The sequence below is a fragment of the Sinocyclocheilus anshuiensis genome, unplaced genomic scaffold (genome assembly GCF_001515605.1).
Source record: "Sinocyclocheilus anshuiensis isolate Anshui unplaced genomic scaffold, SAMN03320099.WGS_v1.1 scaffold1734, whole genome shotgun sequence".
NCBI lineage: Eukaryota > Metazoa > Chordata > Actinopteri > Cypriniformes > Cyprinidae > Sinocyclocheilus > Sinocyclocheilus anshuiensis.
Genome location: NW_015544334.1, coordinates 239,980 through 267,237, shown reverse-complemented (window position 1 = coordinate 267,237; position 27,258 = coordinate 239,980). Strand labels below are relative to the sequence as shown.

Sequence of the window (27,258 nt, the reverse complement as noted above, 5' to 3'; positions counted from 1 at the left end):
AAGAGCTGAGGAAACATTAACAGCCCCGACGTCCTCGTTAGTGGCACCATTAAAACTAAATTTCCTATTTCCTGAGTGCAGTTGTGAGGTGATGTGGAGTGTGCGGAGACTGATGAACGAGCCTCGATATCAACTGTGTGACAACTATCTACACAACACATCAACCACACCTACGGAAAGATGCAGGTATGGACGTCTAGTCTGTTTTGACGCCTCTACATGGCATTGTAAAGTTACAGTTAAACGTTTAAGAAGAGTCCATATACTGTTCTGCATGACCGATGCGCTTAAACGTGTATGAACAGAACTGATATTCACGGGCGCAGAGTTAAGTGTGATATGGATAGACTACTCGCTATGTTTGGTTTCCGTAAAGGCTTTTTCTTTGGGTTACGTTACGTTGATTAACTTATGTGGGTGATGGGAATATTAAGGATAATAGCTTCTATTACAGCGCAGACAGTGGTTTTGCATCTGCTTTGTGTCGCATCATTATCTACGCCTCTTTTTCTCCTTCTCAGCTTCAACTCCAAATGATTGCCTCAGTTATTAAAGTGATTTTGCACCTGAGATGTCACACTTTCTATGGTTAAATGTGAGGCTGAAGATGTGATTTTCGAGTGGATGTGAATGATGCTATGAAGAGCACATGTGCATTGCATCAACAGGCTCCACAGCCCACAGGGACTGGAGTTGGGATAGCTGCATGCATGGTTGTTTATGCTTAAATGCGAGTTTAGATTAACAGTTAATGATGTAATTTTCGTCTGAAATTGAGTGTTCACATTTCATGAGTTTTCCGAAGTTAGGTTTTGGTGATTTTTTTCCTCAGGCTTCGCGATCGCTCTGAACGGATTTCTCTCGCTACTGGTGAGTGAGAAACCCGGAGTGGATTGAAGCTGGAGCCGACTGAGCGCTTTGAGCGCTCCGATCCACTTTACACTGTGGTTCTAGTCCGGTTTTCAGTTCGCTTTGAGGTTTGGGTTCTTGTGGTACTATTTTAGTTGACAGAAAAGAAATATACTAATTAACTGACCAATTTTTGACTAAAACATACGTGAATTGATATTAATTCGCCTACTTATAAGTGTATAGGCTAACTGAATTGTAGAACTGTATAAACACAATGTAAATTTAGTATAAGATTAATTTCTGTGGTTCAGACAGGCTGTTGTTGTTAAAGTTAATGCAATGAAAATTCTAAATGCGTGTTAAATTTAATGTGTCTGGCTTCTGGTGTCATTGGCTTCCAGCTATTTTTAGCTGTACAAAACAGCTAATTTTGCTGCTTGATATTGCAGACTGGTGTCTCTTAACCATATTATTTTAATGTATTATCTTAATTGTGAACAAACTGGTTTGTAGTGCATACAGTTTTACCGTTTACTGCACTTTGTTATTCTTCTTGTTATTTCCTTACAGCGGAATCAACAATAATTTCGCCCCACAAGCTCATATGTATCTACCTCCACTTTTGAGTTCGATGCCCACATTTTAACATCCAATCAAGAACTGGCAGACAGAATCAAGTCCCCACCTTACTTTTTTGTTTGTTTTTCGATAGTCCGCTACACTCGGATATACATCACAATACATAAGAAAAGTTATGTCGCTACTTCCGTTTCATTGTCACTTTAATATTATAGCATAGCTGTGATAACCTGCAGCCTTGTGCCTATAGCATAATAAAAGCCATGCTGATATTCAGCACAACAGCAATCATACTTGTGTGATGTTGCTTAAATATTTTTTCCACGATCCCTTTTTTCCCCCGTCTAAATCTATTTCACGATTAACCTCTTCGTGTCATTTAACAGATTAAATTGAAGTGAATTGATTGCGCTTAGCTGGACGGAGAATAGAGGAGTTATTAAAGTACTTGTGACTCAAGTTCCCTTGAGGCAATTTACTTTTGTGTCCATCATCCCCGTGAAAATTGATGTGTGGAGGTGTGATTGGAAGATTGCTGTCGGTATGTGATTACACCCAAGGCAGTAAGCCTTCACACGTTTCCAGCATGGGAAAGTTGTATATCTCTTAAAAAAAAAAAAGAGAAAACAAATTATGTAATTAATTATATATTTTTTGGTTATTTTCTATTTTAGGAAATATTCTGTCTACATTACATTTACTTAAAATTATGGCAACAAATTACATATAACTCTGTTTAGAATTCAGTATCAGTCAAATCAGCTCCTTAAATGTGAGTAATTCTGCAAATAGATAAAATAAAACAATTATGTTAAACAAATACAGTTAATAGGAATTAAAACAAATATCAATCTTATTAGTACTAAATAACAATTTGTAATTGTAACAATAATTTATTTAGATTACATAACTGAAGATTTCTTTATATTTTACATATATTATCCATCTCATTTATTTATGAGAAATGTATGAGTGACTCAGAGCAAAGCCTTGTTGTCTGTTGACCACATCACATAAACACTCACTACACTAACACTCATAAAATAAAAAGCATTAATTTAATATGTTAAAGACCTCACAGATGACAACACTTGCTACATGAAACATGACAAGGGTAACAATCAAATATTTGTTCATTAGTGAAACAAATCCGTCCTGGCAACAGATTACTAAACATGACAAAAAAAAAAACAACAACAGCAATTTAAACAGTCACACAATCATAATTATTCATACTCTAGTGCATACTGGGAAGACAGTAAATGGGTCTGAACCACAAAACTATTGTTGAAAACTGGATTGTGAGCAAAAGGAACATTTAGACAGGCAATGCTTGCAAATTCATGGTGGCTTATTCAAATTGTGGTCAATTCAAGATGTCTTATTCAAATTTGGTCAATTTATTGCAATCAGTGAATGATTATGCTCATTAGTTGTTAGTAAAAATGAGTAGCTATTATTTCAGTCTGCTCTATATTCTGTTCAACTTTGGTTAAATAAAACAAAACTTCTGTTAAATACCATTTACGTATTATATTTTCATGAAATCTACAGAAGCACAGAATCAGTTACAGCCTGCATGATTGCAGCTTGACTGAAGAATCATTGAAAGGGTTTTTAAAGGAGTGTTGTAGATCACTGTTTCTAGTGTTGCACTCCTTAAGAGAATTGATTTTGGGTCAGTTGTTTGATAGCTGCTGTAGCCAACTTCTCTGACTGATGATGCATTCAAGTCATGTCTGAAAGATTGAATTTATGAGTTGAACGACCATGACCAAAATCACAAATTTGTAATTACATGTGGAAAACTCTGAACTTTCTTTAAGCCCCCAATTTTGAAGTTGGGGACATGTCATCGAGAAAATATGTTGGATGCAAAGGGTGCAGCATCTGTATTGACGGAAAATTTGTTGAAAATTTGTTTGCACAAAATATGACAGTATTGTACAATTACAATAGGATATATGGCGATTCAATTAGCAGCAGCTTCATAAATCAAATAAAAACATAAAAAGCAATAACACATCATATTGGATCAATATACTACCCTATTGATCCAACCAAAGTGACTTGAACACGTCATAATTACAACTTCCAAACTCATAAATACAAACTTCCCAGGAGGAACTGAATGCACCATAACATTGCATTGCCCCTGTCCATGGTGCTGAACTCTGCAGTTTGTTTCTTTTACAGATGTGACGATGCTTCTGCTGTACTAGACTCTACCTGCAATTTGAGGATTGTAATGTGAGTCCAGGTGCAGTCCCGACATTTTATGCTGGTGGAGAGGAGCGAGATGCTTCACTCGGTTGCCATGACAACAGGACTTATCTTTGTTAGCTGGCTCTTGTATACGAGCGCACGGGGCAATCCCATTGTGTCGGTGCCAGAGGGTGGGGAGAAAGAGCGCTTGGAGCGCGTTCTGACCCAGACCAAGGAGGGCGTGCTGAGCCCCGGTGCAAAGCAGCGTCTGGAGGAGCTGAGTAATCTTGAACTGGAGGGGATCAAGGGTGGGAACAAATCCAGTTCTGGCAGGACCAGACCCAACTTGAGTTCATTGAGACGAGGGTTCAAACTTCAAGGCAAGACCCTCGAAGCCTGGGGTGAGCAAGAATCGCTCAAGCAAACCGAAGAGGCACCAACGGAAGAGGCCAACATCTCTCTGGATGCGATTGATGAGTATGCGTACCCCGATTATAGGGGGAAAGGCTGCATGGACGAAACGGGGTTTGTGTTCGCCATTGGGGAGAAATTCACCCCGGGACCCTCCACCTGCCCATGCCTGTGCACAGATGAGGGTCCTTTGTGCGCCCAACCAGAGTGTCCAAAACTTCACCCTCGTTGCCTGCGCGTCGACACCAGCCAGTGCTGCCCGCAGTGCAAAGAGAAGAAAAACTACTGTGAATTTCGAGGAAAGATCTACTCGTCTCTGGAGGAGTTTAAGGTTAGCCCAACACATTAAGTACTTCATTATCCATATGCCAGCTTTAACTAGGTTTATTCCTCTCTTTTATCTGTATTCAACAGTGTCAGGAGGGCCATGAGTGACCTTTATTTTATGGCAGATTATGTGAAGTCCTTGCGTTTAGATCTTTACTCCTATGAATCTCTGTTCATGGAATTGAATTTTTGTGGTCCAGTGGAGTTTTCTGTCCAGTTGAAGAAATCTAATGTGTGCACATCATGTCTTGATTATATATTGATTCCAGCGAGCCAAAAATGAAATTTCAAAATTGCACATTTGTTCATTTTTAATCCATCACTCTTCCTCAGCCCCAGTCTTTCCCCAGGGACGAGGCTCGCAACAAGATAAAATATTGTTTTTCCTGCATTTTCTGCTCTGAAAGTGTGAAGAGTTCAATTATTATGCGAAACTAATGGTGACTTATCTTGCTTAGGCTGTTATGTAAGAGAAGACGATAGGCCTGTTTTCCCTGTAAGGCCCTATTATGATGCTCTCTAATTTTGCCTTTAGTGAAAAACGCATGTCATCGGTTTTAGAGTAGCAGCAGGTGCTCAAATGATTCTTTTTGAACTGTGTGTCTCGCCCCACAGTGTAGCCAAAGCCATTAGCTGCTTCTACAGCTTATGCTCTTCATTCAGTTTGCATTGGTTCCTCCTCCTGTGTCATTGGAGTCCTTATCCAAAACACCTGAGCTTTATGGCGAGCAGTGAGATTTATTAATGCAGAAGTCAGCATAAGCGCTTTATACAAAGAGTGGTAATGACCGAGCGCTGAATTTATTGGTTCTGCTCAGCCGCACCTAATGCATATGCAGACTGCAAAGGTAACAATTAAACCCTCGGCAGAACAAAATGAGTCCTGGTATCATATCTGTTTAGTCCCACAATGTGAGCCTCTCAGGGGGAGCTGCCGAATTAATCCGTGCTCGCCTCTGCTGAACTTTTCAATTTTAGAAACCCCTTGTGAATTTTTATTTTATTTTTCATCACAATTGGAGGTGACACATTGTCCTCTGTTTGATTCGTTGAAGATTGTCTCAGGAGATACTGTGTGCAGAAGGTTCTTTTTACAGAAATGCTAATGCCAGAACAGACATTGTATTTTGTTGTATTTTAAAAGCATGTTGTATTTTAAAAGCAGTGAAGAGCAGTGAAAGCAGAGAAGAAGCAGTGAGCAAAACTGATCGTTTGTTCATATATTCAGTATGTGATTTTGGAGACATCTGTAGAGTCACATGAATGCTTGAGAAATCCACTGTTTGACAGAAAGACTCTGAATTTATCACATTAATACAGTTCGGCTCAGGTTCATAAAATGCATGTGGCTGTTTCTTCAACTATGGGTACTTTGGGTGCAGTGGATTTTTAAAAATTAAACCCTTTTTGTACTTGCTACTTGATTTAATTTGTCTTCTAACAATGTCCATCCAACAATATGAATCACAGCAAATTCACTGAACCATAATTTCCACCACATCTGAAATCACCATTCATGAAAATGATGGTGGTGGAATTGCCATTTAAAACATTAATGGAAAAAAATGGCAGACTCTTTCCCCTACTAAGGCTAATTTCATAGCTAACATTTTATGTATCGTAGATACAGACATCTAAAACTACTTCCAGATTTGTTGCATACTTCGACAGAATGCAACTGTTAAAAAAATATTGGGTAACACTTTACTTAAAGCCTTTATGTATAATGCATTATAAAAGTAGTTTTAATGCATTAATTATGCTTTGTAATATATTGGCTGCATCCATAACCCTAAGCAGCTGACTTGCTGCCTCGCTGCCTTATCAGGCAATGACTTTGCAGGCAGTGTAACTGTTTAATGATCTACAATAAAACAGAACGAGTTTTGGTGATAACTAAACGGATATTTAATTACTATAATACTGAATGGAACACACAGGATTGTAGGATGTCAAAGGCAGCGAAAGATACATCTATGCTGCCTAGCCTGCCTTCAAAAATCGATCAGATGAAGGTATCTCATGAGACAGGAGGTGAAGCTAACTTTGGATTTGGATGTGCCTTGATGCCTCCCTACCTTATAATGTGTCCTCTGAAGGCAGCATTTTTCAGTTTTCGGATGCAGCCCCGATAACACTTATCAAATCATTGTTACATTATGCATTTTAAATTCAGTTTTAATTATTTACGACAAGCAATAATGTATTACAAAACACATTATGAATAATTATAATGCATTATACCCTTTAATAACCATTTATAATGCATTATACATAAAGGCTTTACGTAATGTGTTAATATTCTGTTGACAACTGATATATACCTGGACTTTGAAGGTTTTCTTCACACGCTGGGTAAATTATTAGTGGCAAATTTGTTGTTTGTGATAGAAAATATGCTACAGCTGAGGAAAAGTCATTAAGTATGTAAAATTTTATATATATAAATAATTGGTAACACTTTACAATAAGGTCCAATTAGTTGACGTCAATTAATTAAAACTAACATTAACAATGAGCAATACATTTGTAACAGTATTTATATATTTTTTTAACAGTAGCTAATTAAAATACAACTGTTCATTGTTAGTTCATGTTAACTCAGGTCCATTAAATACAATTAACAGATACAACTTTTGATCATAAATTTTTAATATTTATATTAAGATAATAAAAAAAAGTATTTTTCATTGTTAGCTCACATCAACTGTTTTTTTTCCCTGATTGTGAACAAATAGAACCTTATCATAAAGTGTTTACACACAATAAAAATAGAAATGGTTTATGTTTCACACTTTATTTGGATAAAATGGATTCTTATATTTTAACATCAAAAGGCTGGGTCTGAGAAGAGGGTAAAATCTATATATAAAAGACATTGGAAAAATAGCAAATATAAATGAAGGCACGCTGAAAAGTTTCCATGGTAGTTTTAATATGACCTTCGTGTAACAAAATGGGGGGAAAAAGTTTTAATAAAAATCAACCCTCGGGACCTAAAAGTGCCTGTAGTTGAAGAATCACTCAAAAAAGTAAACATGTATTGACATTCATCCATAATGAATGGGCTGAAGCATAAGGCACAACTCAGAGTTCCCCATGGACCCATGAATATGGAAAGAAAGGAAGGGAGATGAGCAATGCCAGAGGAATTGCCAGAAGAAATTAGGTAAGAATTGTTAATATACTCCAAGTGATGTGATTGGCAGGATTGTATGAGCGTGCTCATCAATTAAACTGAACACTCATCAGTTCCCTCAAAGAAGCACGCCACAAATCAGAGCGCTTGTTCTTCCTCTGATGTCTGTAATAGTATAACGAAGGTCGCTACAGAAGGTTTTGTTTCTCGTCTACCTGTGCTTCCAGGTGTCTCCATGCGAGAAGTGCCGTTGTGAGCCCAGTGGAGAGGTTCTGTGTTCTGTGTCAGCTTGCCCACAGACCGAGTGTGTTGATCCGGAATATGAGCCTGACCAGTGCTGCCCAGTGTGTAAGAGCGGTAAGTGGTCGAATTCTTCCAGCCTTTCTCTGTTATTCCTCCTCATACCTCTCAAACCGCCATCCCCTGAACCGCAGAACCCCCGCTGTGTCCCCCAGGAGCGAGAGAGAGGTAGGTTAGAATCGCTTCTGTAAAATGACCACAGAGACTTCTGTCCACTTCACCCAATTACCATACCATGAAGAAAATTCACAGAAAGCATGCACAGAGCCGCAGATCTCACCGCCTCTCGTATGGCCTACGTGTGCATCCATCTTATTGTTCTATGATAGCCATTTTACTTCAGTGAGGTGATGCAAACCCAAGGAGATCATATTTGTCTGCAGGCCTTTGTTTAAGATAGTTGCCGGCATGCATTATTCAGACAGCAATAGCACTAATGAACCTGCAAAGTTGCTCTGCTTGTTTCCAGGAGGTGAGGTGATTAACACAGGCAGGTGTTTCGGTTGCAGTCTGCTTTCTCCAGCCCTAGGGCACAGATGATTAAACTTTTACACATGTTTTTTTCCTCCATTTGGCTGCAAATACAGAAGTATAAGGTACATAAATGCACTCCCTCGTCAAAGCGCCTGCTGCAGAGACGGAAGTATTTTCAAAGCCACTCTACATGAAAAGCACCCTTGCACGGCAGCCTTTTTTTGCTCTGTTACAAAATCTAGTGAGCTGCCTACAGAAGCAGCATTTTAAGAGATGTTCGGTGCGCTCCCGACAAGAAGGCTGTTCCACGAGGAATCTGAGATACCTTCTTTTAGTTGAATTCTTAGGCAGAACATTACGTGTATACTTTGCAGAGAAGGCAATCCTATAAGGCAATGTGCTGAAACAAAACAAAACAAATCCAAGATGGGGGACAAGGTTGATTATCAATTTTTTTTTTTTTCAAAATGTTCATTGGTATGGAAAAGTTATTTATAAAATGGTAACACTTTTTTGCAATAAATATGATTTCTTAATATTATGTCATGTATTGACAATCATGAACAACTAATAATGAACAACAATTGGTTGGCTGGTACAGTGTTTTTGGCTGTATTTAGGCTGTATTTATTTGATATACTGTACAAAAATACTGTAAAATCAGTAATATTGTGAAATATTATTACTAATTAATTGTTACTTATTGTTTGTGCAGCTTAATATTTTTGAGGTAACCATGTTTTAAAATCAGGATTATTTGATGAATAGAACAGCATTCTGTTCGAAAGAACAGCATTATTTGAAATAATTTTTTAACAACTTGTCTTTACTGTCACTTTAGATTTTACTGTTGAATAAAATTATTAACTTTTTACAAAAAAAAAATCTACAATTAACATTGTTCTATATTAAGAAGTGCTGTAAAAGTATTGTTCATTGTTACTTAATGATACCAAATGCTTTAAAGAGGTCATGAACTGCCTTTGTTTTTTATTGTGTACTGTTTTTTGAGGTCCACTTATAATGTTATCAAGCTTTTTACATAAAAAAAACATCATAATTTAGAAGTAATAGGCTACTTTCTGTCCTGTTTTAACCACCCTCATTGGAAACGCTCTTTTTGAATAGGTGTTTTAATTATTGTAGTTTCGGAAGTAAATGCTAACGATTGGCTAACAGTTGTGTATGTTTGACAGCCTACATCCTTCACTGGTGGATGCTACAGTGATTTATAGTAGGTTAAAAATGCATAAATACTCAGTACATATCAAACGATCTGTAATAACAGACAAAGCAATAGTGATCACATAATAAAAACAGTTACTCACACTGGTGTGGTGCCACATATATATAGTTGGCACAGCATCGTCTTTTAGTTTCAGTCTTTCTGAAAATCCCGCATTGAATTGTGCCTTGTTTGTAAACGAATCCGTGGTAAAATTAAGTGAACAAAGGACCACGTTCTTACTGATGTGGTCTGGCACTTCATTAAAAATAAAGTTCTGTCAGGACCACTATCGTCAAAGATGATTGACAATTAGCATGCGAAAACTGCTGATAATACTGAGGGACCTTATATATGAATGCTTAGATAGGTGTCATATTCCCATAGGTAGATGGGGATCAGCTGAAGGTCAGCTTGACTAACGTGACCTGCCAGAACTAACGCTACGCTTGATTTCATCAAATAAAGTTTATCGTTTGGTTTCTGCGTAGACCTGCATTTGCCGCTCTTGTCATTTACCTACTACATGTGTGAATCGGTGGGCGGGGCTAAACAGGCAGCGATGTAGAAACAGGCGTTGAGCTTCTTCTGCCGAGGCGGTGTTTAGCATCACTATTACATCATAAAGTGGTACATTCCACAAGCTGTTGTTTTGGCAGGTTGGCTTCAATATAAGCTGTTTTTAGATTAACGAGAAAGTTTTGAGCTCTGAAACTTACATAATATTTTTATAGCACAGTGACCTGTTATATGTCAAATGAATTATTTTATTGTAGTATTGTGCTGTTAGTATACTGTAGCAGTGTAACGGAGGCCAGCGGGTAGGTGCTGTGCAGGTAAACCTCACTTCCCTGATCTCAAGAGACACACTAGCGACTGACGCTAGAGGCTTGTTAGTGCGTCCGCCTACCATGCTGGAGACCTGGGTTCGAGACCCACTTGGAACAAGAATGAGGTGTGGCGGTGAGGACCTGGGGGAGAGGAGTAACATTGGTGCCGTGACCCGGATGGGAGTGAGGTTTCGGGGGATGAGTGTAACGGAGGCCAGCGGGTAGGTGCTGTGCAGGTAAACCGCACTCCCCTGATCTCAAGAGATGCACTAGCGACTGATGCTAGAGGCTGCAGTCTTTAGCCTCCTTGTTAATGTGTCCACCTCCCATGACCGAGACCCACTCGGAACAAGAACGAGGTGTGGCGTTGAGGACCCGGGAGAGAGGGGTTACAGCAGCATGTGTTAATGAAATCAACTGAAAGTCGAATGAGGAGCGCTATTTGTGTGATGACAGTTTAGATGCTGCCTATATAGACAGCAGACAGCGAGGCAACTCACTAGGTTTCTGAACAGACCTTTTGTCTGTCTTGTGCGTGCTGTTGTTCTCTTTTTGGCCAGAGGACTGTTTTTCAGGCGGTAGAGGAAAGAAAAGCAGTGACCTCGGGTTAGTGTGTGAGTGTTCTGTGATTGGAACACATTACAATGTCTTGGGAGAAGTTTTCTGAATCAGTGTGGGTTATATAGAGCTGTTTGAGATGCTTTTAGACAGCATGTCCAAGACTGTTGCTTCTTGTGTACGCCTGGATCCTGATGTAATATGGCACCGGCAGCCACGCTGCCTCCTTCAGCAGATAAGAAATGATGACTTGGTAAATGGATCTCTGACTCGGCAGCTAAACTCTCAGTGTAGTGTGGACAATAGGGGGAAGGGCGATGTGGGGCAATTATTTTAAAGAGCACACATGTTTAAATGAATCATCTTGGCATTTGCTGAGATGCTGCCAAGACTCCCTGATCAAATATCTCAGTTGGTGTTTGGCTGTGAGATGGAATCCAAGGAACAAAAGTGGGCCAATTTCATCAAGTCGTGCCGTGGTGAATTCAAACAGTTTTACAAATGTATGTGCACACTCAAGCAGTCAAGCTGTATGGTTTTATGATGGATTGGAAACATTTTTGCTCAACGCACAAGATTACAGCCGCCTAGTGATTTCACGGCGTGCCGTAATACCGTGGCTCGTCTCGGCTTCATCGCGCTTGCCAGGTAGTCTGCAATTTGATTTCATCTCGGAATTGTTTCTATAGATAAAATCACTCTAATACTCTGTTTGTGTTTCCTGTGGTTCCTACGTATGTCTTGTGGGGGTGGATCACAGAGAGACGCGAGTGCAATGGGTGGCACCTCTGAGGCTTTTGCTGTGAATGTCTGAGGTACAAAGACTCCTGCACAGATGCAATGCAAGAAGCAGCCAGATGCTCTGACCCCATGAGATTTGCACTCTTCAAAAAATAAGACTTCAAAGCTTTGCACGGTGACACCGTAGGATGGGTGCCAGCTGTGACAACTAGTTCTAACATGGCATCTGATGAGGATGATAATCACATACACAAACTTAGCGTTTGACAGGAGAACACCAAGGAGGCCATTGGCATTTTTTTTTTAACGACTGACACTGGAGCCCTTGGAAGTACATGATTTCAAGTCGGGCATAGAATCACTTCTGAAGGGCCAGTCATTTGAGCCAGAAATGTCATGATTGATCACTCTGGAGCCAAACTGACATTAAGCCAATGATGATGGTCTAAGAACGCCAGGGTTGTGCTCTGCAGAATTTGAATTCAAATTTGAATTTAAAGGGGTCCTATTAGGCTCTTTTACAAAGTCTTGATTTTGTTTTGGGGGTGTACTAGAACAGGCTCTCATACTAGGTTGTTCGAAAAACACATTATTTTTCACATATTTTACATTATTACAACACCTCTCTCCCCAGTCTGGCATGAACGGCTCGAATAGTTCCTGTATCAAATGAAGGCCCACCTTCTGAAATACAAAATGTGCTGTGATTGGTTAGCTGGGCCAGTGTGTGTTGTGATTGGCAGCACTGGGCGCCTGGTCGGGAAATGTCATGCCCCTTACCATAGCCGCCTGCGAGCTTCATTGTAAATATTGCGTCAAAATCAGCGCAATTTGAGCGCGATTTAAACCCGGATGATTAACCACTCTAAGTTCGTCTGCCTTGGGAAAGCTAGCGTGTCTCCGACATAGTGATAACACTTGTTGCCTTCTCTAGCGCAGCTCAAACAGGTCTCGTCCCATTCGTCGATATTTGTGATATCACAAATCCCGGAAAATATGCGTTGTAGTCCAAACGAGTCGTTCGTTGTAGTTTTTGAAAAGTGATTTCTGTTAAATAAAATTTCTCCTTTTGAACTGGACTTTAAGCTTTGTAACTTTGCAGATCTTTTTTATGCTCAAACAGCAACATTACAGACTAACTAAAGTTGAATTTGTGAAAAAGCATAATAGGACCCCTTTAAGGAAGAAGTATTCAAATTAATTCAAATAATTGTACGTTTTGACTTGAAAAGTAATGATTATCAAGACCAGCTTTGAATGATGGCTTGTTAAAGCCATATTTGGAAATTTGAAAAACAAAACGAAAAAACTTTAGTTTTTTTTTATAAGGTTTGTTTTTGTCATTTTTGTTTTTTAGATAGGACAGTGTAGTGAGTGACAAGAAGTGATGTGGGGGAGAGAGAGGGTGCAGGATCGGGAAAGGTCCACAAGCCGGGAATCGAACTTGGAATGCCCACAGCGCAACAGTGCTATATGTTGGCACGCTATGCTATATGTTGGCATGTTGGAACGCTGCCCACGGCACCGACTGTTTTAAAGATTTACAGATGGATGTTCAAGGGTTTGGGGTCAGTAAGATTTTTGAATTTTTTGAAAGGAACTAATACTTTTACTCAGCAAAGCTGCATTAAATTATTCAAAAGTGGCCATAAAGACATTTGCAATGTTACAAAAATGTAATTTTAAATAAATGCTGTTCTTTTGAACTTTCTTTTTATCAAAGAATCCTGAAATGTATCATGGTCCACAAAAATATTAAGCAGCACAACTGGTTTCAACCTTGATCATAATAAGAAATCAGAAATCAACATATTATAATGATTTCTGAAGGATCATGTGACACTGAAGACAGAAGTAATGGCTGCTGAAAAGTCAGCTTTGCATCACAGGAATAAATGACATTTTAAAATATATGAAATAATAACAATTCTTTTAAATTGTAATAGTAATTCAGAATGTTACCGTTTTTGCTGTATTTTATGTTGGCACGCTATGCTATATGTTGGCATGTTGGAACGCTGCCCACGGCACCGACTGTTTTAAAGATTTACAGATGGATGTTCAAGGGTTTGGGGTCAGTAAGATTTTTGAATTTTTTGAAAGGAACTAATACTTTTACTCAGCAAAGCTGCATTAAATTATTCAAAAGTGGCCATAAAGACATTTGCAATGTTACAAAAATGTAATTTTAAATAAATGCTGTTCTTTTGAACTTTCTTTTTATCAAAGAATCCTGAAATGTATCATGGTCCACAAAAATATTAAGCAGCACAACTGGTTTCAACCTTGATCATAATAAGAAATCAGAAATCAACATATTATAATGATTTCTGAAGGATCATGTGACACTGAAGACAGAAGTAATGGCTGCTGAAAAGTCAGCTTTGCATCACAGGAATAAATGACATTTTAAAATATATTAAATAATAACAATTCTTTTAAATTTTAATAGTAATTCAGAATGTTACCGTTTTTGCTGTATTTTTGATCAAATAAATGCAGTCTTGGTGAACATAAGCGATGTCTTTTAAACATCTTACTGACCACAAATTTTAATGGTTGGTTGGATGGGTGGGCAGTTGAATAGAAACTATCCTATGCCCTGACGTCAAAAGTAACAGATAGATATAAATCCAATTTACACTATTAAGAGCCCTTAAAAAAAGATATGGCACAATAAAATACTAATATATTAGTGCTATATAAGTTTAATTCATCAGAATGCACAGCTGATTTCAAATGGCTGTCATTGGAAAAAAAATGCTTCTCAGCATCAGTTAATGTATCTACAAGCAAGGGCTAAAGGAGCATTGCTAACCAGCTAAAACTTGACCCCTTGCTCAAAACAAAACTTTTTAAACTTTCTGTGCAAGTGACTTGTCCTTGCTGTATTTTTGATCAAATAAATGCAGTCTTGGTGAACATAAGCGATGTCTTTTAAACATCTTACTGACCACAAATTTTAATGGTTGGTTGGATGGGTGGGCAGTTGAATAGAAACTATCCTATGCCCTGACGTCAAAAGTAACAGATAGATATAAATCCAATTTACACTATTAAGAGCCCTTAAAAAAAGATATGGCACAATAAAATACTAATATATTAGTGCTATATAAGTTTCATTCATCAGAATGCACAGCTGATTTCAAATGGCTGGCATTGGAAAAAAAATGCTTCTCAGCATCAGTTAATGTATCTACAAGCAAGGGCTAAAGGAGCATTGCTACCCAGCTAAAACTTGACCCCTTGCTCAAAACAAAACTTTTTCAACTTTCTGTGTAAGTGACTTGTCCAATAAATCAGAAGGAGAATGATTATTTAATTGGTACCATTAAGAGTCAGTTACCATCTGATTGACTGCGCCTTTGTATGAAAGTGAAATAATTATTTCCCTTTGAGAAAAATGTGGTGTCGGAGGGATGAAATGATAATAGCTGCAGTAGAAATGGGGGCTGTCGTCTTCATTTTGGTTGGCAGACTTGACACTGAATGGGGAAGCAGTGAGGAGAATCGATTTCTAAATGGGTTGCAAGCATTTCTCTCATAATCATAATCTTGTGCTCGGTTCACGCTCACCACGGCATACCCAGGGGCAACAAAAGCCTCCCCCTCCGACTGTTTTAGCTCAGGTCACAGAAAGCACATGCACAATTCAAAAGACGTAAATGCTTGCAATTTGTTCGGTCATTAGAACGCCTCATCATTGAGCTGATTCATCTGTGGCCAACGTCAGCAGCTTGCAAAAAATGCAGTAAACAGTGCAAGGCCACCTACATCTTCAAGGCCGTGGTGCACATTTCATCCTATTAGCCACAGTTTCATTAATTTTAAGTGGTTGTTAACATGTGAAAAGCACAAAGGGTGCATAAAGCAGTCACGAGGGCTGATATCTCTATTTGTTGCTCATGAAGAGCAGAGGTAAGCACCTCTTTCTTAGCTGCTGAATGAAGTATTATGTTCCTGTGCAGAGCGCTGCCTGGGTCTGTTGTTGGAGGAGTATGCTGGGAGAAGTGCCATGGGGGGAGATGAAAGTGAACACTATTGCTAATATCCACCCCAGGCAGTTGTTCATGAATATCAAAGAACATCTGTGAGGAGCTGCAATGTTGGGACTCAAAAAGAACGGGGTGAAAAAAACCATCCCGATTCAGTCATAGCTGTTTTCTCTCACTGAGGGACTGTCAGTAAATAAGAAACTTAGCGTTGAGTGATTCTTTTGAGTGCTTTTTGCTGCTTTAAGATTCATAGAGAAAGCTGCACCAATATCACAAACTCCCAAAGATGTAAGACCCTCTTTAAGGTAAGGATAAATGTGCTTTTATAAGGAATTTTTGTGTGATAATTAAAACAGCATCAACGGGTCATATAATGTTTAACCACATGCAATTAGTCACTATAAAGCTACACATAACTGCCTAGGTGCTGTGAATGAATCAGTGTTTTTGAACAAACAAGTGAGCAAATCTTTAAAGTGAACAAATAGTTCTCTTTTACTTTCATGTACTGGCTCTGACAATGAATATTTTTTCATTCACTGAAGTATCTCCTTTTAAAAAGCATAACAGTTTTCCTTCTTTCAAAGGCTCATGGAACGACTCAAATCGGCACTGAACGAGTCATCGTAGGTGCGTTGTCTTTGACCTTAAAGGGATAGTTCACCAAAAAAAATCATTAATTACTCACTAATTACTCACTCATTAATTAAAGTCGTTAATTACTCACTCTCATGTCATTCCAAACCCATAAGACCATCGTTCATCTTTGGAACACAAATTAAGATATTTTAGATGAAGCTACGGGAATACATTTTGTGCACAAATGAAACAAAAATAATAACTTTATTCAACAATTTATTCTGTTCTGTGTATGCCATGGTATGTATGAGTTGTGGTATTCTCGTAAAAAATAGTGTTGTTGCTTCATAAAATGATGGTTGAACCACTGATGTCACATGGACTATTTTAACAATGTCCTTACTGCCTTTCTGGGCCTTAAAAGTTTCAGTTACATTGCTGTCTATGCAGGGTCAGAAAGCTCTTGGGTTTCATCAAAAATATCTTAATTTGTGTTCCAAAGATGAACAAAGGTCTTGCGGATTTGGAACGACATGAGGGTGAGTAATTAATGACAGAATTTTCATTTTTGAGTGAATTATCCCTTTAAGTGCTCTCCGAAGGCAGTGGAGAAGGAAATTTACCCACCAGTCATTTTGCTCATCACTCCAACCTTTTGAATAAAAGTTAAAACTGTGACATGTTACAAGGTGGTCATGTTCGTTTAGTTGCGAATGTGAATCAGTTGCATTCACAGCAAAGACAGATTTTTGAATAAATAAATTATATATAAAATAAATAAATAAAATTATGCTAACACCTACTGGTATATGGATTTAACCAGCTGAAAGAATCTGTCAACAAATCAGTGAATGAATTTAAATGAATCTTTTTAGGGAACTCAAAAGAGAGTCACTGAGGTGAATCAAAATATCTACTAATACCTTGCACGTGTTACAAACAGGAAGAGATGCTTTTTATTTCCCTGCAGCCCTTTCCTTTTTGTCGACCTCCTCTCATGTGGGCCATTGCCTTGGCAACGTACAGGGAAACAAGCCCTCTTCTAGAAGGGCTCAGAAACTGGGGTCACTGCTAATCTGAGGAGGTTGCAATAAACATTTTGAGCATGAGCCGAAAGCCCTGAAAATCCACGTTGCTGGGGGGAGAAAGGGATCACTTGTATTTTCCAAAAAAAAGAAAGAAAAAATTGGAGGGAGAAATATTCATGGGGGCTTAAGAGAGGCCCTAGAAATCACTTTCAGGCCTCAGCTCATCTCAAATACTTCTTCTTTTTCTTTCTTCCTCTGGAGAAATATGTTCGCCCGGATTTGTTGCGCTGATGGTTTTATCCGTTTGTAATGGGGCTTGATTCTCTGCGATACTGAAGGGGAGAAGTAGAGGACAGTGATTTTATATTCACAGCACCTCCAGCTCTCTGTACATTCTCCTGAAACACTATTTTTCCAGACTTTTATGCCCAGGAGATGCAGGAAAGTAGGAGAACGGGATTTGAAAAGCAAACCTCACAGATGTATTTAACAGATGTCTGAAATCAAAATGCCATGCATTTATGTTAAAGGCATCTTTCTCATACATGAAAGTTCAACAAATTAGAAAGAATCCTGGGGCCGGTTGCACCAGCTGTGTGTAAGTTACAGCTAAGCCTAGTTTTGATGCAAAGTAACTGCATGCACACTAATAAAATATTTTTGCATTGCACCATTAAACTTGAAATGTTGAACTCTATATAAACTAAATATTTACAGAAGGAGTAGTGGTTGGAATGAAATAGCAAACTGACTCAATTGCATAATACTTCAATTCTTAAGACATGGCAATGTTGACATTGACACTCATTTACATATTAAGAGAGAGAACATTATGTGAATAAATTACTTGGTTAGTGGCTCTTCAACACAAACCCGACCTAAAAAGCACTCCTCTGTGTACATTGGTCTGTGTTGTGCATGTCTAATAAAATCAATCATGATAAATAAATGTTTTAAAATGTGAAAAAAACAAGAAAAATTGATGAAAATTTACTCACCCTCATGCCATCTAAGATTTGGAACAGATTTGGAGAAATGTAGCATTACATCCCTTGCTGACCAACGGATTCTCTGCAGTGAATGGGTGCCGTCAGTCCAAACAGCTGATAAAAACATCACAATAATACACATGTAGTGCTGGTCAGTTTAAACTAAAATCTGTATCTTGTTTTTTTTTAGGATTCTTACTTATAGAATCACTGCATTTTAATCACGATCCAAACAAACATGCTATATGTAGTATGAACAGTTAATGTAAATTAGATTGTATAATTTCAAAATCTGAAGCAAAAACAGAATGGTCTGACCTTAGCTTTGATAAACTATACTGCATAAAATATATCTGCACAAAACGAACAGCAGATGGGCTGAAGAAGAGCGCAAATTCACTCTCTGACAGCAGGTGGTGCTTATGGAACAGCAGTGATGCAGCGTTTCCTTGGTTACCGCTTTAAACAAAGCAGCGCTGCGCTTTTAAATACTAGATTAATGGATGTTAGATGAAACAATAATATCTTAATTTTTCTGAAGACAGTCAGTCCCCCTCAGAGATACATAAACCCTCACCCCAATTCAGTATTTAGGATTTTCTTCCAATATTTCACGCTCTGTTGATGGCCGTTTACAGTTCATGCCCAGTTAAAGAATTAGTTGTGTGTTATTAATAGTTCTAAAAGTTCTCCAGCCATTAGTCAGAAGAGTATGCAGGTAATAGGTATCCCCATTCAGTTCACGACACTGTCTACGTTAGCCATACTATGCCGTTTTTTTTTTAAATTCATACTGTGTGTTTAATTCAAACCAGTTTACTGTTTAAACCAGTATATTGCCCAGCACTATCCACAAGTAATACACATGACTCCAGTCAATCTATTATCATCTTGTGAAGTGAACAGCTGCATGTTTGTGAGAAACACAAACATCATTAAGACATTTTAAATTTAACCCGTTGCTTCTGGCCAAAATACCAGTCCGTAAGTCATAATAATGTGTCCTTAACAAACTCATCTATGTCTTGGATGGCCTGAGGGTGAGAACATTTTCAGCAAATTTTCATTTTCAGTATGGAGAGCACTTTTGGTGCATTTTGTGTCAATATTGGCTTTATTTCACCCATATTATATCGGCCATATAAGCTATTCATTTAAGTAGCATCATATTTCAATGGTAAAATATGGTAAAATTTTTACCATTTTTTTTTATTTGAGGCAAAAGAAGTTCAAGGATCAGGGATATGCTGATAATTAAGAATAAACTGAAATTCACTACATTCTGCTCACATATTTGACAGTTATTGGATCACTGAGGGTAAACGTCATTATTCCACTTTGCATTATTTTACGGAGATCATATGACATGCTAGCTATTCTTTCTTAAGAACAAATGGTGCAATCAAGTAAAGTTACTAAGCCCCTAGTATATACTTTATGTTCCATTTTAAGTAAGAACTAACAAACGGCTGGTGCAACACTACCCTGGTCCATACGGCATAGCGTGTGTCTTATTATGAGAATGTTGAAATTGTTCATTAATGTTTTAGTGAAGTCCATCCACTGGCACTTCCAGAATAAAATATACCGCTGCAAATCTGTGTATACCTTCTCCATCCATCCCAGCCCAGCCATCATTTCCACAAAAGTAAGTAAATGTATATGGCATTTATAATGCATACGTACTAAAGAACTGCATTAGAGGGATTTCCTTTTTACTTATTCTCAGAGCAGTGTGAGCTATGATCCCGGCTCTTTCAGAGAGCATCATCTCTAATGAGCTTTAAAAGATCATGTCATTTTCAGGATCCAAGCTTTCCTTTCCTCCTCCTTTGCTTTTTATCTCAATTACCACTGTACCATGGGGAATGCAATTCATCTCTGAATGGACCAAAGTCTTTAATGGTGCTCTCTCTTGAATTTAGCCTCTACAGCAGTGCTTTAATAGGCGGCGAGGATAAGGGTCTGCTCAGCGTGATTAAACACTCCTCTCCACTGCCAAAAATGCAGCATGCATACTGCTCCACTGCTGTTTTGTTTGTTGCTGTGTACCCAACCCATTTATCTTCCTCCCGATCCTCTTCGTCCTCCTTTTTCAACTTTCTCTACCCCCTCTCTCTGTGTACCAATGATCACATATAATGCAACAATACATAATCATGTTCTGTTATGCAACAGGTAAACATACATGGCAGCAGTATTAATGCACATATAGTACAGAGCCATAGGGTGATTTGAGATATAACCCATCACGATGAATCAGCTGTGCCAGCTGCTTTTACTTCCACAGTCTTGATATTTGAGGGCAGGAATCTAAAGTGTTTGCTCTGCTCTGAAATGATTATAAATATGGATTGGATGACATCTTGACAGCATTGGCCAAATATCCAAGATGATCGATGTGCCCGCATTCATTTTATGTAGTCTTCCATCTTCTATGATAATGTCTTTTAGAGGCTGAATACCAATTCATCCTTGTTTGGGGGATGTAAAAAAGGGGTAAATGGAATCTGCGCCTAGGTCAAGTCAAGTCAAGTCAAGTCAAGTCACCTTTATTTATATAGCGCTTTTAACAATACAGATTGTGTCAAAGCAACTGAACAGCATTAATTAGGAAAATAGTGTGTCAATAATGCAAAATGACAATAGTAAACACTCATTTTTCAGTTAAAGACAGTTCATCATTGAATTCAGTGATGTCATCATCCAGCTCAGTTCAGTTTAAATAGTATCTTTGCAATCATTTGCAATCAAGTCAATGATATCGCTGGAAATGAAGTGTCCCCAACTAAGCAAGCCAGAGGCGACAGCGGCAAGGAACCAAAACTAGGTAGCATTTCTCTTTAATGGCATCGTTTTTGTATTAATTTTGTTAGCTTGACAAAGCCATTATTATCTTTTTGAGTTTTTTTTTTTTTTTTATTTCTAACCTGAGACTTAAAACATCGTTTTTGTATTAATTTTGTTAGCTTGACAAAGCCATTATTATCTTTTTGAGTTTTTTTTTTTTTAAATTTCTAACCTGAGACTTAAAATTTAAATTCTAAACCTAACTACATCCACCAAATTCAGCATAGTCCTGTAGCCTGTTCCAGCAGTTTCTCATTGCTGAAGAGTACTATAACTTCCATTGAAAAATTCTGACTATAAAAGCCATTTTACACAGCATGTTCTCGGTTTATTATCAATGGAATGGAGGCAGCCGGAGCTTTCCAAGCTCGTTCGCAAGTATCCTGCTGGTGTGCACACTGCACATGATCACATTTTTCATCTTTTCATGGCTGCTGCGTACTAATAATGTATTTAGCTCTTATATGTACAGTAGTTCCCAGCAGAATAGCCATATATGTACAAAATATATTCCTTGATTTTCTATATAGTGGCAATCACTATAATAGGGAGTAGTGAATGAGTGAGTGATTTTGGACAGCAAATGTTCACACCCAATCAGGGCTTGGCATTAACTTTTTTGTACACCAACCGCTGTGGCTTGTGGTTTTCCAAAGTTAATAGCCACTCAGCATTCAACTGGCCACAATTTTGTTGTTGGGAAATTATGGTTTATATGAATAAAGTTGATTATGGAGTGCTAAAATATGACATGACTTACAAGGCATGATTTACAATTTAGGTACAGGTTTTCACAAAAACAAAACATTTTATAAAATGATAAACATTTTAGCCTTTAAACCATTTTTTAAGAAAAGGGATGAGTCAAAAGTATAAATAAATAGGCTATATTAATAAAAAAAAATATAGCCTGCTTAAAAATATGGGTCAATTTTCACACTAGTCTGAACAAAAATGGAACAAAAACAAAAACTAGTCTCTACAAGTGCCATCTACTGGCAGAGAATGAATGTGCATTTTCAATAAGCCCATCTGCTATTTTTGTTCAGACTAGTGTGAAAATTGACCCTTATTTTTAAGCAGCAAACACGCAGTTGTAAATGTGAACCGGTGGGTTGACCACAAGCTATGCCTTCTAAAAATCTAAACAACTGTTTAGTTAAATCTAAACAACTCTCTCTCTCTCTCTCTCTCTCTCTCTCTCTCTATATATATATATATATATATATATATATACTTTATCAGGCATTACAGATAAGGTGAACTGAAAATGCCATTGAATCTTTTCTGAAGATAGTCGGTTCCTTTCAGAGGTGCGTTCATTTAAAAACAGCCAAACCACGTTTTGACTTTGAAACGTTTAGCTTATATTTATTCAATGAAATCACAATCTTTTCAAGTTTAGCCCTCACATTAAGACATATCTTCTTGTCTTTCTATCCCCAGATTTAAGATCTTGAAATTATAATAAAGACTTTTATGACTAAATTCAAGACTTTTTAGTTTGCATTCTGTTCTATGGAGAAAAACATTTTATAGAGAAAAATTGTGACCTTGGACCACAAAACCAGTCATATACTAATCAAAAATTAAGTTTTGATATATTTACGGTAGGAAATTTACAAAATATTTGCATGGAACATGATCTTTACTTAATATCCAAATAATTTTTGGCATAAAAGAAAAATCGATAATTTTGACCCATTCAGTGTATTGTTGGCAATTGCTACAAATATACCCGTGCTACTTATGACTGGTTTTGTGCTCCAGTCACAATTGGCATGGATACTAGTGTGATGGCTAGTGGTGCCACCACACAATTACAAAAATAAAGCATATTTTCAAACAACCTTTGTAAACGCCCCTTACACTCATCACACCATTACAATTATTAAAATCCTTACGATATCTTACTACTTTATCTGGGGCTTGTCAGTAAAGAGATAACGTGACAAAAACATAAGTTTTGCTCAAAAAGAACCTTGGTAATTTTGGCATCTCCATTGAAACTCAAATCTCAAAAGCGCTAATGTTTACTCTTGTTTTACTCCTTTGTCTGTCTTTGCATATTTGGGCAAGTCTTCAAAATTTGGCTTGCAATTCTATATCAGAATCTGAATTGCTTCTGTTCAGCTTGCTACCATGCCCCAAACTCTCGCTATTGGTTGAGCTAGAAAGAGACTGACAGATATGAGCGGATCACCCTAAATGTTTTGATGGTTCCTGGGAGGCTTGTTTACACTTTTGGGGGAGATAAACCCATGAAATGGCCTACTTACAGAAGCCAATGAACAATAAAATAGGTTAAGAGAATGTATTTTGACATAAACTTCACCTTTAGCTTTATTAGCTATCATTTACATGCAGCACAGAATGCAATATTTACATATTCTAGCATGGGGCTGAAGCCGTATCATACCCTGTTTCACACCCCCAATCATTTATAAGGCAAATGAATGCAAAGCTTGCTACCCATCGTGTACTGTGTAAAATGCCATTAATTCCTGCTAGAGCTTTCAAGCTGTGTTCCCCAAACTCAGCACAGTACTTCAGGCTGTTCTGACTTAGTAGGCTTTATTTTTTCGAATTGATCAGACTTGATTGTCCTGTAGTGAAAAGCCTTTCATCCATACATTCAAACTATTAAAACATTTCAAGCAAGGTTTTGTCTAGCCAGTGTCTGAGTTTGTCATGACAAATTCTCTTTTTCTAGATAGCGTATGCCTCCGAATGTGACAAGCCATTTAGTGTTTGTCCTGATGATTCATTTTAGACCTGCATGGTCCAGTGCATGATGTGGCATAGCAGTGCCAATCTATCATCCACTGGCTGTAGTTGGATGTTTTCTTTTTTGGTTTTGTTCATGGTCTTTTTGCCTTTACAGTAATAATAGGACAGTTAAGACAAGACAGGAACGTGGATGGCTGTTTACTGACATGGGATGCATTCCCCATGAACACAACTGCTTTCTATGTGTCACATGCATGTGCACAAGTCACTGTACCATGGCTTTGAATACCGTTGCTTATAGCACCTATATTTTATACCATGTCTTTTTTATTTCTATTTGCCAGTGTGTTGGTTTCATCGATAGCTATTTGCAGAAACCAGCTTTACTATTTTCTCTAGCAAGTCCTCAAAAGCATTATAGCTGCATTCAGGTTTAAACACATACGTTTGAATACATTTTTTACATTTTGAAAGAGCATTTGCATAAGAGTAGTTAAAAATGTATGCAATGGAAGAGCTTTGTAGATTAGCACACTAAAGGTTTGAGTCTGCACTTGCGGCTTGATAAATGTTTATGGTGCACCGAGAGCTCAGCAATTACTCCGCTATGAAGTTATGGCACAGTCATGTTTTATGGAAGGCCTGATATTGAACTGTGCTCTACAGTGTGAACATCTTTAGAGGTACTATTGTCCTATGAAACATTTAACACCATTGTGATAAGGACTGATTGCCATCTGTGGGTTCAGTAAGGAATGCTGTCAAGATGCCAAGACTGTCACAATCATGGACTTTAGTTTTGTCATTTACAGTCATTTAGTTTGTTGGTCATTAGTTCCTGTTTCCTTTGTTTGAATTCCCACTCCTCGTTTGTTATCATTTGTGTCCAGCTATCATTTCGTTTGTGTTGTCTGTATAAACCCTTCCCTCACGTTCAGTCGGTGTCTAGTCACCGTTATGCTATGTTGTTTTTGCACCCTCTGTATGCCTGCCTAGTTGGATTATTCAGTAAACCTGAGGATATTGGAATTTATTCTTCTGCCTTCGTCTTCTTGCCTGCAAGCAACCATTACAAAGACGAAATGTCCCTGCCTCAATGAAGTGAGCTGCATTAGGGATCCACACTGCAACTAAAATTGTCACAAATGCGGCAAAAAATGTGCAAGAATCATTTATAATCTATTCACAATTGGTGACAAGTGCTTTGTGTGCATCCATATTCAGTTTTGTCAGATACCGTCTTGTGCATACCTGTGTTGAATGCCAATGAAAAGCGACTCTTATGAACTGGTTGTTTGTAATGATTTATTTGAAAAAAACAGATTCAACAGTTTGAATCAGATTCAGTGAATCATTTAGAGCTGGTTCTGAGTTTACAAGTAGCTCCCTCACTGAACTGCCAAGCATTTTTCATGGCCGATTCATAATTAACCAAGAATCATTAAACAGAAGCCGCATCTAGGTGGCATATCTCTCTATTGGCTTTTTTTTTTAATTAATCAGATACCATCTTGTGCAAACCAGTGCTGAATGCCAATGAAAAAATTACTTTTATGAACTGGTTGTTTGTAATGAATCATTTGAAATAACAGATTCATCAGTTAACAGTTTGAATCAGATTCAGTGAATCATTTAGAGCTGTTACTGGGTTTACAAGTGGCTCCCTCACTGAACTGCCAGACATTTTTCATGTTCAATTCAAAATTAACCAAGAATCATTAGCTGGAAACTGCACCTAGGTAGCATATCTCTTTATTGGCTTATTTTTTATTAATCAGATACGATCTTGTGCATACCAGTGTTGAATACCAATGAAAAATGACTCTCATGAAGTGATTGCTTGATATGAGTTATTCATAAAGATTCATGAAACAGATCGAATCATTTAGAGCTGTTACTGAGTTCACAAGTGACTCCCTCACTGAACTGAGAGTAATTTTTCAAGTCCGATTCAAAATTTACCAAGAATCATTACTGTTAGATATGGTTTAAGTTTATGTTGAATAAATTAACAATGGTGTTCTAAAAAAAATCCGATATTTTCCTTTTTTTTTTTTTTTTTTACTAAATTATTTAATGAATGAATGAAATTATTGGTTATTTGTTAAAATTATGTTGAATTATACAGTTGGATCAACTGTATGTCAAGTTTTTTTTTTGGGGGGGGGGGGGACATTGTCACTATAATCAACACAGCATTTGACTTTTGATGTTTATATGGCAGAAATATTATGATCAAATTTAGAATAACACCCTGGATTTTATACCTTTATACAACATTGTTCCTTTGTCACATCTAGAGCATCTAGAGCAGAATGAACTGTCACTCTGTCAAGCGATTTTGTAATTTATCAACTGAATAATCATTTGGCTCTTAAATATTTCATTCATCATTTCTTTGTTGGTCTGCAGCCTCGTACATGCAGAAAAAGAACTGACTCGGGTCACAGTATTGTGCTTAGATTGACTGCTAACTTGAAAACATCATAAAACTTACATGAGGTCAGTTGACATAATTTCAGCTTGATCCATGACAGTTACTGCCACTCAGATCCAGGGCTTGCAGTTGTGTTGGCAGATCTCAACAGGCTTTCTCTCAATTTGATGCAACCTCTCCCGTCTGTGCACAGGGCCAAATTGCTACGCGGACACAGCGGTGATCCCGGCCGGCCGAGAGGTTAAGATCGACGAATGTACCATCTGCTACTGCACGTACGAGGAGGGCACCTGGCGTATCGAGCGGCAGGCCACCTGCAGCAAGAACGAGTGCCAGCCGAGCTAAGGCTCGAGACCATCAGCCTTCACCCGGACAGCTGCGGAGATCTGGATCACCCGTCCCAGCTGTGGTCCGTATGGGCTCAGCACAGCAGCCCTGAGCCTCACATGCAGCCAAGACGCCGGCATCGCGTGCCGATACATCCGTCGGTCATTTGTGACCGTTCATGACTATGAACTCAGAGTGTCCTGTAGCATGCAGCGGACGGGCCAATTAACCTGGGAACAAGGCCAAGGGCCAGAGTGCGAAACGCTACTTTCCTCTCGCTACCACGGAGCCTCTGAGTTGGCATAGAGTCATGACGAGTGATGAGATTCATACGTTAGAGTTACATGTATAGTCTTAGGAGGCATGGGGTCAAATTCAACTATATTAATACTTCAAGTTTGTATTGAGATTTATAACCCATTTAAAGGATATTTATTTATGTATGTGCGGGTTCAACGATTATGATTGGATTCAGATATCTGATTTACAGTGAAATTATATTTTTTATAGCCACTGTATTTTGATATGCTGTAACGTTTTAATACCGGATCGACTTCAATCCGTCTTATTAGAATGTATAACGCACCTACAGCTGTCAATGTGTCTGAAGGAAACGTTTCGTCAAAGACTGTCAGGAGTGACACGTAACATCCAACACAACGCCAGGATAGTCAGAATGGAT

At 38.1% G+C, this 27,258-nt stretch overlaps 1 protein-coding gene across 1 annotated transcript; it reads left to right on the top strand.

Annotated features, from left to right (window-relative positions):
- Positions 1–27,233, top strand: LOC107698155 (brorin-like). The gene is made up of 4 exons (XM_016499111.1): positions 1–186; positions 3,628–4,378; positions 7,741–7,870; positions 26,443–27,233. The coding sequence occupies exons 2-4, from the start codon at positions 3,710–3,712 to the stop codon at positions 26,592–26,594; spliced, it is 951 nt and encodes a 316-aa protein (XP_016354597.1). The 5' UTR covers positions 1–186; positions 3,628–3,709; the 3' UTR covers positions 26,595–27,233.
- The last annotated feature ends 25 nt before the right edge of the window (positions 27,234–27,258 follow it).

Excerpts from the sequence above, each read along its gene's own strand:
- LOC107698155 (XM_016499111.1), top strand. The coding sequence starts at position 3,710 with ATGCTGGTGGAGAGGAGCGAGATGCTTCACTCGGTTGCCATGACAACA. Across the intron at positions 4,379-7,740 it reads CGTCTCTGGAGGAGTTTAAG|GTGTCTCCATGCGAGAAGTG; the intron begins GTTAGCCCAACA and ends CTGTGCTTCCAG. Across the intron at positions 7,871-26,442 it reads CTGCCCAGTGTGTAAGAGCG|GGCCAAATTGCTACGCGGAC; the intron begins GTAAGTGGTCGA and ends GTCTGTGCACAG.